Source organism: Erinaceus europaeus, chromosome 1 (assembly GCF_950295315.1).
Source record: "Erinaceus europaeus chromosome 1, mEriEur2.1, whole genome shotgun sequence".
In the NCBI taxonomy this organism is placed as follows: domain Eukaryota; kingdom Metazoa; phylum Chordata; class Mammalia; order Eulipotyphla; family Erinaceidae; genus Erinaceus; species Erinaceus europaeus.
This window is the reverse complement of record NC_080162.1, coordinates 51,381,413-51,395,049: the sequence shown is the minus strand read 5'-3', so window position 1 is coordinate 51,395,049 and position 13,637 is coordinate 51,381,413. Positions and strand designations below refer to the sequence as shown.

At 44.1% G+C, this 13,637-nt stretch overlaps 1 protein-coding gene across 1 annotated transcript in view; it reads right to left on the bottom strand.

Annotated features, from left to right (window-relative positions):
* The window catches only part of SLC24A3 (solute carrier family 24 member 3), a 630,513-nt gene extending 628,977 nt beyond the window's left edge, over positions 1–1,536 (bottom strand). The window contains exon 1 of the mRNA XM_007525384.3: positions 399–1,536. Coding sequence (XP_007525446.3) covers positions 399–864 — 466 coding nt within the window. The 5' untranslated portion in view covers positions 865–1,536. The remainder of the gene's footprint in view (positions 1–398) is intronic.
* Between the last annotated feature and the right edge of the window lie 12,101 nt (positions 1,537–13,637).

Here is a 13,637-nt window from a genome sequence, read left to right as displayed (position 1 = left end):
ATCCAGTCTTGCCCTCAACAAGCCAAAGAGTATACAGGTGGTTTACCTGCACAGGTGTTAAATCTTACCAGGTCAAGTGGACTACTGGTTGGGGGCTTGGTGGGGGGGAGCGTCGTGTTTAGGATAACATTCCCCATCACCCACTTCCACCCCCAGCCTCTCCAGCGTAGACCCTAAAGACACAGGTAAGGGTTACCAGGGTAGCCAGGCACCCCAGCTTGCCTGAAGCTTCTCCACTCCACTGCACAATCCTTGCCTTCAGCCTCCCCCTCCTCCCGAGCCCCACCGAGCCCGGCACCCCTAACCCCCAGCACAGCCTGCTCGCCTGACGCCCAGTCAAGGGAACCGCGAGCTCCCAGAGCCGGAGCGCCCACTCGGGGCAAGCAGCGAGCACTCACCATTATTCTCTTGCATGCTCGCCAGCGACCAGAGCAGCAGCGCCACCAAGGCCAAGAAGCAGAGCTGGCTCAGCAGAAGGTCCCTTCGGCGGCTACGGCGACGCTCGTGCTCATCCTCCTCCGGCCACAGCGACGGCATCCTCCGGCTGCTAGTCCACAGGAGCTCCGGCGGGCGGCGGGCGCTCCTGCCCCGGGCGGCGCTGGCGGGCTCGGCCACCAGAGGCAGCCCTGCGTGCAGCAGCCGCGCGTCCTCCTTGCGCTCCAGCCCAGCCGCCACCGCCTCCTCTTCCTCCTCCTTGCCGCTGCTGCTCGACTCGTCCTCGTCTTCGTGGTGGCTAATGCTCAGTCCGTCCTCTCCCTCCTCCTCCTCCTCCTCCTCCTCCTCTTCCTCCTCCTCCTCCTCCTCGCCGCTGGCCCGCGCCACCACCTCCCGGCGCTCCGGGTCCCTCTCCTCCTCGCGCGCCATGGCTCCCACGCTCGGCGTCCGCGCTCGGCCTGGGGCGGCGGCAGGCGGGGGCGGCGGGGGCGGCTAGGAGGCGGGGGCGGCGGCGGCCGAGGAGGAGGAGCAGGGAAGGACTGGGAAGGACTGGCGGGAGGAGGGCCCGCGGCTGGCCAACTCCGCCGGCTGACGAGGCTACCCCGGGAAGGCTCCGGCCTCTCCCGCTACGGGAGCGCGTAGCGGGGCTGCCCGCCTACTCCATGGTCCCTGCGCTGGGAGCCGGGGCCCAGCCGGCCAGAGCGCGCGGGGGAGGGGGGGCGCGAGGCGAGACGAGGCGAGGCGGGAGCAGCTCCCCACTGCCTGCAGCGGCGCGGCTGCTCGGGCACGACCGGGGGGCAGTGCCGGGGAGGCCGCGGGGCGCTGGCCAGCACGAAGGAGAGGGGGCGCGGGGGGAGGAGACTGCGCTGAGCAGGGAGCCCCGCGCGCAATCGTGCCAGGGGGAGGGGGGCGGCGGCACAGGAGGCCCCCTCCCGGGAAACACGCGCTGCCGCCGCCGCCCAGAGGCGGACCTCCAAGAAAAAGGATTCACCGCAACTTTCGGAAGAAACCGAGGGTCTTTGCAGCCCGGTTCCCCACCCTCTGCCCAGAGACAGGACACCGCGAGCTCGCTATGATACTAGCGCCTTAACTACCTGCCTAGCCCCTTGCTTACTATGGGTCTCCTGGGTTTCCTTCCGCCCCCTTGTGGGGATCCCCCGGTGCGCCAGGTTCTGGACCTGAAACAGGTCTCCCCAGAGGCTCTGAGCTCACTGGGGGACCCAGTCCAGGCTCTTTCCTCTGGCCCAAGCTCTCACACTTCATTCCTAGATCATGCTGGACTCAACCCAGTGCTGTGACTGAAAAAAGGGGACAGCTAACTTGGGGAAGAGACTGTTTGCTTTTTGCAAGAAAGCCCAGCATATCTATCTATCTATCTATCTATCTATCTATCTATCTATCTCTGTCTCTCTCTCTCTCTCTCCTTTCTCTCTCTCTCTCTCTCTTCCCATCTCTCTCTCTCTCTCTCTCTCTCTCTCTCTCTCCCTCCCTTCGCACCCCCACTACCCCTGACACACCCCAGTCTCCAGTTCTACTGCTGACTTCACCTTCTAGTAAGCAGGCATTGACTATCTTGGAGCTCTGTGGGCCCACAGATCACTGGAAGGTGTCTTTTAGAGGTTTTCCACAGCCACCCAGGCTCTTCTGGCTTCCAGGCTTTCTCCCTGATGCCTCCTGGTAATAGTTATGCCCTGTAGTGGGGCTTAAAACAAAGGGGCTTGTCCCCAAAATGACCACCTGGAAACAAAGCAGTTGTTTACCTGTGACTGTGTGGATAGAACTGGAAGCTCTCTGGAATCTAACTGCTGGCATTTAGTGGAGTGAGAAGGACTGAGGGAACCTCCTTTACACCCAAGTCTGAGAGTTCACATCTATGAGTAGCTCATACCCTGAGGATTCCCAGGAAACCATGCAACAATATCTAAGGACAGACAAAGCATAAAGAACACCTATAGTAGAACCAACCTTCCCACAGAGGGGCCATTTCCTGCATCTAACCTGGAAGACTTTTTAGCTTCCTAGGCATTATCTTATATCTTCTCCCATTCTCAGCTTATCTTCAAAAACTCCCAGAGCACCTTCACTACACCCTGGCTGGCTGTCCTTCTGCTGTGTTCATCAATCTCTGTGCAGGGTTTTAAAATATGCAAAGTGGTCAGGACTGGATGGTGTGTGGAGAACTCTTTGAGAGCATTTCTTTCATCAGACACTGTGGAAGACATGGAAATGGAAGTTCAGGAGCCCAGAATACCTTCTTTTATTCAGCTAGCCAGGAAAGACACTCAAGTCACATTTTTCCCCCCTAGCATAAATAGAAAAATAAAAGCTGAAGCAGGAAATCAGGTACTAGTAGGTTCAAGAGTGAACACTAGCTCTAGGTGTAAGGAGGACATTGCCACAGGTACAAGGAAGTGTGTGTGGCCTAATGAAAAAAGAAATCAGATGAGAGACCAGGAACTGGTAATTCCCTAGGGATTCGAAGATAATAATGCTAGGGAAAGAGGGAGTGAGACAGAGATTTACTCCTATTATACACAGAAACTAGTTAGTTTTCATTGTGAAAGATTTCAGATTAAAGGGAAGGGGTTATTGAAGTGAAATGAGTAAAGAACAACCCAACAATGGGGGGCGGTGAAGACTTCTGGTCCCCTAAACTGATAGCATATTCAGCCTGTTGGTTTGTCTCCAGGCACAAATTACGTTCCCTCTTGTCCCTTCCTTCCAATTGGCAAGTCTGGGCAGTTGGGAGGGACCCACAAGGTCAAAAATTCCATGTTAGAGCAGAGAAGGGATACAGACTCCATGGACAAGGGTTCCTTTGGTCCCACTCACCTTCCCCCAGTCTGGAAGCTCTCCCGGGAAAGTGGGTTTTAGAAGAAGCAACAGCTAAAATAACTAATGTGCTAATTATTTTACTATCAGGATCCTCAGCCACCTTTGGGTATCTTTTGCCTTTTGTGTCTTATTCTGTTTGCATTCAATCTCACATTTTGTACAAAGAGCCTTAAGGAAGATATTCCAGGCCCTCATACCTTAGTCTGAGAATTAGCTTAATTAGGAATATAGGTATCATCCCAAAATGTGCTGGAGTCCTGACTGTCTCAGGAGTATTATTATAGGCTACCCTGTACAGCACCTCCTCGCCCAGAGCAGAGCACTAGGGAATCATAGTCCATGCATGTTCTCACCAGGACCACTTCTTTGCCTTCCATAAGCATTGAATTCTGTGTAACAACTTTGAACTTGATGTGGAGGCACAGGTGATCCTCCTCCTCCTCCTAGATCCGCCTCTACAACTAAGAATGAAAAGCCTCTCATGACCTCAGTTGCTGGTTCTCAAGCCAGCGCTTACATCAGCAGGTGAGTGGGGCTTTATGTGAGCCCAGACAACTAGTGTCTTCTGTGTTTTCCTGCCTCCTTTCCAGCTCACCAGCCACCACCACCCACCCCCAGCTCCCATGGCACCCACACCTGACAAAACAGTTTCCACAACAAAGTGAGCTTGTGTTTCCATAACACCAAACAATACTAGTTGTGCCAGACAAGCCACGATTGAGAAGTAAGGAGAGGAGAAAAAATCAGAGAAACCACTTGGTCTAGTGACGAGTCAGCCTCCTGGCTGGGGCTGCTCCACAACACGGCCAGCCATGACCCAAACAGAGATCACTGGATGTTCTTAGAAGAACTTGAAACACAAGGAGGCCAGGCACCTACATGGTAGATGGAGGGGGAAAAAAAGGGACACTCTTCCATGGAAGGTTTCTGGAGCAGTCCTTGGATGTAGCAACCACTTTATGCCCAAAGACAATAAAGCCCAGGTATCTGCCATTGTGAACAAAGGCATTGACTCGGTTGGCTAGCTGCTCTACACCTCCAGATGTGCACAGCTGCTTAGATTGGGGCAAAACCCCAGTTTCACCCAGGAAAGTGTGAACATTCACTTCCTCCTTCATGGTTATCTACTGCTTCTATAACAGACTGTTTCTTTAGGATCTCACTGAGCTGTCAACATATTGAAGAATATGAAATGATTCTTCCTGTGCGTGTATGAGTTCACCCTCCATGCCATGAGTTGGAGAGCATTGTGACTATGAGGTGGGATTCATGTTATTTCAGGTTTCCATTTGCAACTGTAGAACTGCTTGTTTTATAACAGTTTCTAATACCTTGTTTGTCTCAACTGTCTACATTTGTCTGGTGATTTTTGACTCACTATAAAGATAAGACTATTTTTTCCCTAGTGGACCACTGGCATATTCATAGCAGTCTATATTTTAGAGAATATATATATATATCAGAGTCTAATATACCTCTAGTACAATAGGCAGCGATTAAGCATTTAGCTCAATGGCTTTATGTGTCCTTTCCCTGGACAGGTTTCAGAACACTTACTCCCCCCCAATATGCTAAACCGTACCCCACCCTACTGGTTCTATAGTAATAACCATTGAAAGATAGCCACTCCTCCTACCTCTCTCACCACAGGCTGTCCTTGAACTCCAGGCAAATGGAGACTACTTGTGCTCAGTTTTGCTTCTGTTTGATCTGTCTCCACTGATGGGGAAGCTGTGTTTGTTCTTTTTCATGCTATGTAGGTGTAGAGTGTTGTTTCTTTCTTTCTTTTTTTTTTTTTTTTTTTTTTTTTTGGTCTTTCTTTTCCCTAATGCTCTAGTCCCCTTCCAAGTGCAGTGGAAGCCAAGAATAAATAAACCCCTGCCTCTGGATCAGAGACAAGTGACCTCCCAGATTGGTTAGTTTCATACTGCAGCTGAAATTGAATCAGTCATCTGCTGCTTCTCAAACCAGTTACATACACAAGGAGGGGCCCAAGGGGAACTGCAGTACAACAGGTCAGCTGGCAAACTTGGGGGGGGGGGTGTCAAGTCTAGAAGAATTCTACGATGTGAATAAATTTGAAGACTGCCTCTAATAGAAAAATGTCAAAACAACCCATTTCCTGTGAATTCTTTCAAGCCCCAACCTGTTTGCTTCAAAATAAGAGGCAAATAGTTTCTATGCCATCAAAAAAAAAAAAAAAATTCCCACTCAGTCCCAAGCAGAGCACTGACTGGATCATCCTTTCGATCCAACATCATTGACATTAAGTAAGTACAAGAACACCTGTTCAAAATGCTGATTCCTAACTCCACAGTGAGGATATGGAACTCAGGAGACCTAGAAACCTGCATTATTCACAAGGGTAATGTAGGATTCTTTTGCGTTAAGTTTTGTGAAGAGAACAAGAGTAAGAGTTTTGTATATATTGTGGTGGATCCTGAAGGGCAAATTCAAAAAGCAAAAATACATTACTTAGCTCCTTTCTGTCAATATTTGAACCTGATGTTACTTGTTTTGGGTGTTTGGAGGAAACATAGACTGTTGAATGAGCCCTGTAGCTATATATACGTACATCAAATATTTATTTCTTTGTTTAGCTGTCTGGGCCTTGTGCCTGCACAATTCTGCTGTTCCCAGTAGACTACTTTTTCCTTTCAATATCAGTTAAAATGAGACCAGGGTAGGGGGGGCAAGCAGAGAGAAAGGATGAAACACCATGGCACTGCTTCACCATCCATGGAATTCCCCCTTGGTGTGGTCCTGAGGGCTTGAACCCTGGTCCCCAAGCATGGTAAAATGTACTCTCTACCAGATGAGCTATCTCCAGGCCCCTACTCTTTAATTTACTCCAATGAAAGTCTATTTAGAAAAACTAATTCCCATTTTAGGAAACATCCAAGAATTATAAATAATAGAAACATCAAAATCTCACAGGACACATTAGGTATTCTTAATTTGAACAATTTGTTCAGTCTGTCAGAATCATTCAAAAGGGAAAAAAAGCCATGTAAATCCTACTAATTTTCTGTTGCCAATGTAAACTGGAGGAGGCAGGATGCTGAGTGTGATTGAGGAACCCCAGGAAGGCCCTGGGACCACATTGCTGTTAACATATAAATATTAATTTAAGAATTTAATGTTTCTAATCAAGAAATAGACCTGTAGAATTTTAATTTTTTTTTTAGTTTCAAAACCTTGCCCTGATAAATCACAGTGTACATAAGTAGCAAAAGCTAACCACATTGTGAAGTGTATAATTTCACTTTTGTAAAGCTAAGCAACATTATTTCTGTCTCTTCCTATGTATGTCTCTCTCCATAGACATTTGATTTTTTTTTCTGCCAGGGATTTGCAGAAGCTTCATGCTTACAGGACTCCATTGTTTCCAGGAGATACTTTTTTTTTCTAGACAGAGACAGAGAGACAGAAAGGAGAAACATCAAAGTAACACCCCGATACTTGTGAAGCTCCTCGTTTGCATGGTGCTCCCATATGATGGCCAAAGGTTCGAACCTATGTCCTCACACATGGTGAAGTATTCACTCTACTGGCTGAGCTATTTTGTTGCCATTGTTGTTTTTTCATTGTTGTTGTAGTTACTGTTGTTGTTATTGATGTTGTCATTGTTAGATAGGACAGAGAGAAATGGAGAGAGGAGGGGAAGACAGAGAGGGGGAGAGAAAGACAGACACCTTCAGACCTGCTTCACCACCTGTGAAGTGACTCCCCTGCAGGTGGGGAGCTGGGGGCTTGAACTGGAATCCTTAAGCCGGCCCTCATGCTTTGTGCCACATGTGCTTAACCCTCTACGCTACCGCCCGACTCCCCTGTATAGGTATTTTTAAGGCAATCAATAATGGTTATTTCTGAAAATGAGGCTACAGAATTTGAGGTGGGAATCTGTAAACATGTAGGGGCTGTCACTTTCTCTTTTACACACTGAGGTTTTTAGAATTCTTTCTCTGACACCAGCAAGTCCAATTAAAAATGAAAGAGAAATTAGAAGGATCTGTTCATGTGTAAGTAGTTAAGACAAGTTGACTTTAATTCAAGGAACTGACACGATCTGACTTCCGTAGGATTGAGAAAAATGTTAGGTCCCAAGCTCTGACTCTGCTTTTCTATGAGAGTTACTCCTCCCCACTCTTCCCTCGGCTGCCCTGTACCCAGAGGCATGTGTCTGAGGTGACCTCAGATGGCAGGGGAGGGGCAACCCACCCACGTCTCTGCTAGCTGGAATAGGAAGCTGGACCTCTGATTCAAATGTGACCACAGAGCTAATAAGGTGCAGGCAATTTCTTTCCCCATCTCAGTCTTTTCCCTGATTATAAGACAGATGACAACACTTTTGTAAGAAAGACGTTGGCAGCAATGAAGCATTTTGAAAATATAAAACATTCGAAAGTTGTCTTAAGTCAGTCTCTCTTCATGTTTGGCCTGCCCTTATGAGCTGAACTATAGCAAACTCCTTTCCCTCAACACCTATAACCCATTGCAAGTTAGTTATCACTTCAAATCCGGCTCAACTGACCAGTGTCACATAGAGAGTTGGCTGGAAGTTGGTGTACCTGGTAGAGTGCACACATTACCATGCAGAGGAGTCTGATTCAACCCCCTGTTCCCCATACATAGTGGGAAAACTTCATTTTCTCTCTCCCCTTCCTTTCTCTCTATCCTCTCTTTTGTTCTCCCTCACCATCTCTGTTATTCCTCTATCAAAAAGAAAGAAAAAGGGGTTGGGTGGTGTCTCACCTGGTTGAGCGCACCTGTTACAATGTGCAAGGATCCAAGTTCAAGCCCCTAGTCTACACCTGAGAAAGCTTCATGAGTGGTGAAGTAGTGCTGCAGGTATCTCTCTCCCTCTTTTTATTTTTTTAAAAGTTAAAAAAATTATTTATTTATTTATTGAATAGGGACAGAGAGAAATTGAGAAAGGAGCAGGAGATAGTGAGGGAGAGAGATACCTGCCGCCCTGCTCCACCACTTGTGAATCTTTCCCCCTGCAGGTGAGGATCGGGGGCTTGAACCTGTGTCCTTGCACACTGTAATGTGTGCACTTAACCAGGTCCGCCACCGCCTGGCCCCTCTCCCTCTCTATTTCTGGATGTCTCTATCCAATACATAAATAAATATAACTTTAAAAATAAAAAGAAATAAAAAGGAAATAAATGGCAGCCAGGAGCAGTGGCATCTGATGTAAGTATGGATCCCCAGTGGTAGCCCTGGTAGGAAAAAAATAAATTGCAAAAATATGACCAATCACAAATCCTTGTCATCAAAAGTGACAGTGGGGTGGCCCCATGTTGTGTCATTTCTTTATCATCTCTTTGAAGTCCCACCTCTAACCAGAGCTTGACCATTCCACACTGGGGACTTTAAAAACCTGTGGTGGTGCTCCCCCTGGTGGCAGTGGCAGACATCTTCCTGGGAGAATCAATCCGCCAGAAGTATTTTCTCAGTCCATATCTACCCACCGGTAACTGCTTCTGTTTAATCTCAGGCTGAATCCAGTCACTTTACTTTCTGCCTTTCTGCTCAAATATCTGATGTTAGGATCACCTTACCTCCAGAGTGTGTTTCAATGCAGACATTTGCTCAGAGTTTTATTGTCAGCTACATTGCCTTGAGCACATATTTAAATCCCTGTTCCTTGAAAATTTACTCTTGGGATAGACAGCACACCTTGGTGGCATTTCCTTTTCAGTCATTTAGGTCCTAGATTCTCAGAATGTCTATGAATCGGGAGCCTGATATGTCCTAAGTTTTTTTAGAAACAGTCTCAGCAGACCCAGAGCAGATGGGCTGAATCAGACTCCATTTTCATCAGATTTGTAGATTCCTATACACATTAAAAGTTGAGAGGCATGGATTTGATTAGTGACTAAGACTTCATAACTATTCATTTTTATGTCACACTACTTAAAATCATAACACTCAAGATACCATAAACCATTTCATTTATTTCAGTGTTCCACATTTCATTTGTTGCTCAACTCCTATTAAATGTGGGAAACTAACAAAATCAAGTTCCCAGTGTTTAGGCACTTAATGTTATCTATAAGCAATAGATTTCGAAGTCCCCAAGGAATAACAATTCTAGCTACATCATTAAACATTTAGCTGTGAATAGCAAGTCCTCCATTCAGATGCTATTCAAAAGAAGAATTTCTAAGTCAAATCCCACATCTATTGTAAATTAATTTAGTGCAACACCATCACCAGAGTATAATGCATTTTAAACACAAAATAGGGTATAAATTTGAAAAATCAGCAGGAGAATTAAAAAAAGACAATTATTCCTTAACAGAATATTTTTATATTGTCTCAGAGTTTCTACTCTTAGTCAAAATTATTCATATTTTTATTATGATTTTTATGTCCAAAACTGTCAAGTTTTATGTAGGATGCCAAGAGTTATTAGAAAGATTAAAGATAGAGTGCAAAAAGAAGTGCAATGATTCAAACCATTTTTCACCTTGAATGAATTTTATTTATTTATTTACTGGGTAGTTGGTAAATTTATTTTATTTTTTTTTTTTGCCTCTAGGGTTATTGCTGGGGCTTGGTGCCTGCACTAGAATCCACTGCTCCTGGAAGCTATTTTTTCCCCTTTGTTGCCCTTGTTTATCTTTGTTGTTATTGCTGTCATTGCTGTTGGATAGGACAGAGAGAAATTGAGAGGCTGTGAAGGCAGAGAGGGGGAGAGAAGGATAGACACCTGCAGATCTGTTTCACTGCTTATGAACTGACCCCCCCTTCAGGTGGGGAGCCAGGGCTCAAACCGGGATCCTTACACTGGTCCTTGTGCACTTTGTGCTATGTGTGCTTAACCCGCTGCACTACTGCCCAGCCCCCAAAAATATATTTTATGAAACTGGCAATATAGCTCACCTGGAAAGGTGCCTCCTTCGTCATGTTTGTGACTCAGTTTCAAGCCAGGCCCCCACCACATTTAGGGAACCTTTGTTGCTGTGTGTTGTCACTCTCTCTCTCTCTCTATCTCCCTCTCAGTCTTTTGATCTGCAAAAATTCAGTCAGGATCAGAGAAAACCCCAGTCCCCCCTCTTGTTTTACAAGTTTGTTGTTGTCTCAGGAATATGGTTTCACATATTCTCTACTTACATATTAGCATACTTCACCAGCCACCAAAGTGTCATCTTCTGAATTCTATTAGCAATCCATCATGCTTAGTGACCCCAGATCTGCAGACCTAAGTTAAAGCTTCAGGGTGGTGTGTTTTACCCTGCATGCTGCATCCCTTGCACTGCCTCTCAACTCCCTATGTATGGGATTATCTGATATTTATCCTTCTTCTTCTAACTTGTTTCACTAGACATGATTCCCTCCAATCCATCCATGTTTTAACAAAAGAGTTCATCTTTTTTTTTTTTTTTTTGAAGCTGAGTAGTATTTTATAATGTAACTATGCAACATCCTTAGCCACTCATCTGTCATTGGGCTCTTGGATTATTATTTCCAAATCTTGAGCATTAATGCTGCAATGAATATATGGATACAGATACCTTTTTGGGTGAATGTTTTTGTGTTCCTTGAGTAGATATCCTGTAAAGAAATTTCTGTATCCAATAGGTCTTTTTCTTTTTCTTTTCTTTTTCTGAGAAATAGTATACTGCTTCCATAGAGGCCGGACCAGTTTACATTCCCTCCAGGAGTGTACAATGATTTCCTTTTCTAAAACCACAATCTGTCAAGCATTTGTTGTTTCTGACCTTTTAAATATAGGCTATTCCCACAAGTGTTAAGTGATATCTCAGTGTATCTTGATTTGCATCATTGTGATGTTAAGAGATAATAAATATTTTTTCTCCTGTGCTCATTGGTCATCTGTATATCTCCTTTGGCAAAATGTCTTTTCAGCTCTTCTCCCCATTTATGATGGTTCATTTACTGTATTCTTGGTAATTTAGTAAGTTTTTTGATAGTAGCCAATTATTAGATAAGATGTACGTTGTGTGAATACTTTCTCCTATTCTGTAACATGTTTTTTCCCTTTTTTCCTCTCTCCTCCCTCCTCTTTCCTTCTTCCTCCCTTTCTTTCTTCTCTCTCTCTCTCTCTCTCTCTCCCTCTCTCCCTCTCTCTCTCCCAGAGAACCCCTCTGCTCTTAATTTATGGTGATTTGGATGGCTGAACCTGGGGCCTCTGGGGTGCCTCAGGCATGAATGTCTTTTGCATAGCCATTATGCTTTCTCCTCCCCACCCACACTTCCCTTTAGAATGTGTTTTGTTTAGTTGATGGTTTCTTTTAGTGTGCAGAAGCCTTTTAACTCAGTGCTATCTCAATTTGTTTATTTTTTTTGCTTTGGTCTCCCTTGCTCTTGTTAAATCCTTAATACACTGCTGAAGCCAATATTATGCCTATATTTTCTTCCTTGTACTTGATGGCTTTAGGTTTCACTTCCAAGTTTTTGATCCATTTAGAATTAATTTTTTGTGCATGGCATGAGGTTGTGATCCAGTTTCATTCTTTTGCATGTGACTTTCCAACTTCCCACTACCATTTGTTGAAGAGACTTTACCTTTCCTTTTTTTGGTTTTAGTTCCTTTGTCAGAGATTAACTGTCCATATATTTGAAGTTTTATTTCTGGGACCTGGATCCTATTCCACTGATCTGTATTTCTATTTTTGTTCAAGTAATATATATGTAAAACTTGAAGTCAGGAATGCTATTTCTTCATTTTTTTTCCCACAGTATTTTTTTTTTTTGTCAATTTTGGGTGTTTTGCAGTTTCAAGCAAATTTTAGTAGCATTTGTTCTATCTATTTTGAGATATTGAGATTTTTACAGGAGTTACATTGAATCTTTATAATGCTTTGGATAGGTGAAGCAAACAGACGTTCATAAATATACTGGAAATGAATGGTGCACTTTAATAAGGTAAATATTAAATACACAACTACAGTTAGTGATTCCTTTCCCTGGGTTTTGCATATATCAAAAGGAAGCACTAAATCTTTTTGTACAAGCAATCTTTTAAACATAAGAGTTGCTCTATACTAATGTGAAAGTCTTGAGGGAACATTTAAGAAGGTTATTCCATAATCTCTGCTGTGTCTTGCCCTCTTCTTATGAGTGGAAAAGATGGTCACGCACATGACTTACAATTTGCCTATTTCTGGCCAGTAAAAATTGCACATCACAATGTGTCAGGATAGCCAAATGGTCTAAGGCGCAGACTCCATATTGTACATCACCCACTGCTTATTTGTCCTGAACACACATCTGTAGAATGTATATACAATTTGGCATGCTTGTGAGTTCCTCATTCACTGTGAGTCTTCACCATGTCCTTTGTACACATATGATCTTCAGTTACGCGGATATTTACTGAATGTTGATTCTATGAGTAGTTCTTCAGCACATTCACGTGCTAACTAGTAGACTTTGAAAATTCTTAGTAAATCCATCCGCGATTGCTATCAAATGTGGAAATGACTCCATGATTTTGCAAATCCAAATGCCTGTTGAAGATACAGAAGTGACACATTGAATTGAATCATTATCTTTTGTTGACTATAGCTTTACTTGTAGAAGGAGCTCTATGTTTTTACTTATGTATTTTGAAATATTTTAGAGAAAACGCTGTATAATCAATCCGCAGCTTTAAAAATCCACAGCTTCATTGAACACCACCGTATGACTGCAATCTAAAACAAGTATTTTGACATTTTTGTTTAAAGCTATAAACTTAAAATTATAGAAGATTTTTCTTGTAAGAGCACTTGAATTGTTGTTTTGAATTTTAGAAGAACAAAATACTTGTTTTTGCATTGTCTTAAAGTATTCCTTCTTCCCCCCCCCCCCCGCATTCTATTTGTCTTCTTTGCCACACTTAGATAAAAGACAATTCAACACAGTTTTTGGATCTTTTTCTTCTCATGGAATATTGAGATGGCAAAGTTCAAGTTTTCCTTTTAACCTGCCATTATAGGATATGATTAAGCCCTACATATGTCGTCTCTTATAGTCCATGTAGCATTAAAAAAATAAAAATGAGTGTAATTTACAAAGTGAATTTCGTTTTGTTCTGATGTTATACAGCAAACCTCATAATTTTATAATTGTTTTAACCTACATCACCATCATTAATTGCCAGGGTTGTTGCTGCACAACAAATCTTTTACTCCCAGTGGTCTGTTCTTTCGCTCTCTCTCTCTCTTTCTTTTTTAATATGATAGGGCAAAGGAAAATTGAGAGGGGAGAGAGAGTTAGGGAGAGAGAAACAGAGATACCTGAAACCCTGCTTCACTGTTCCTTGAGCTCCCTCTCTGCAGGTAGGGAGTGAGAATTTGAACCAGGGTCCTTGCACATGGTGACATGTAACTCAACCTTGTGTACTACTG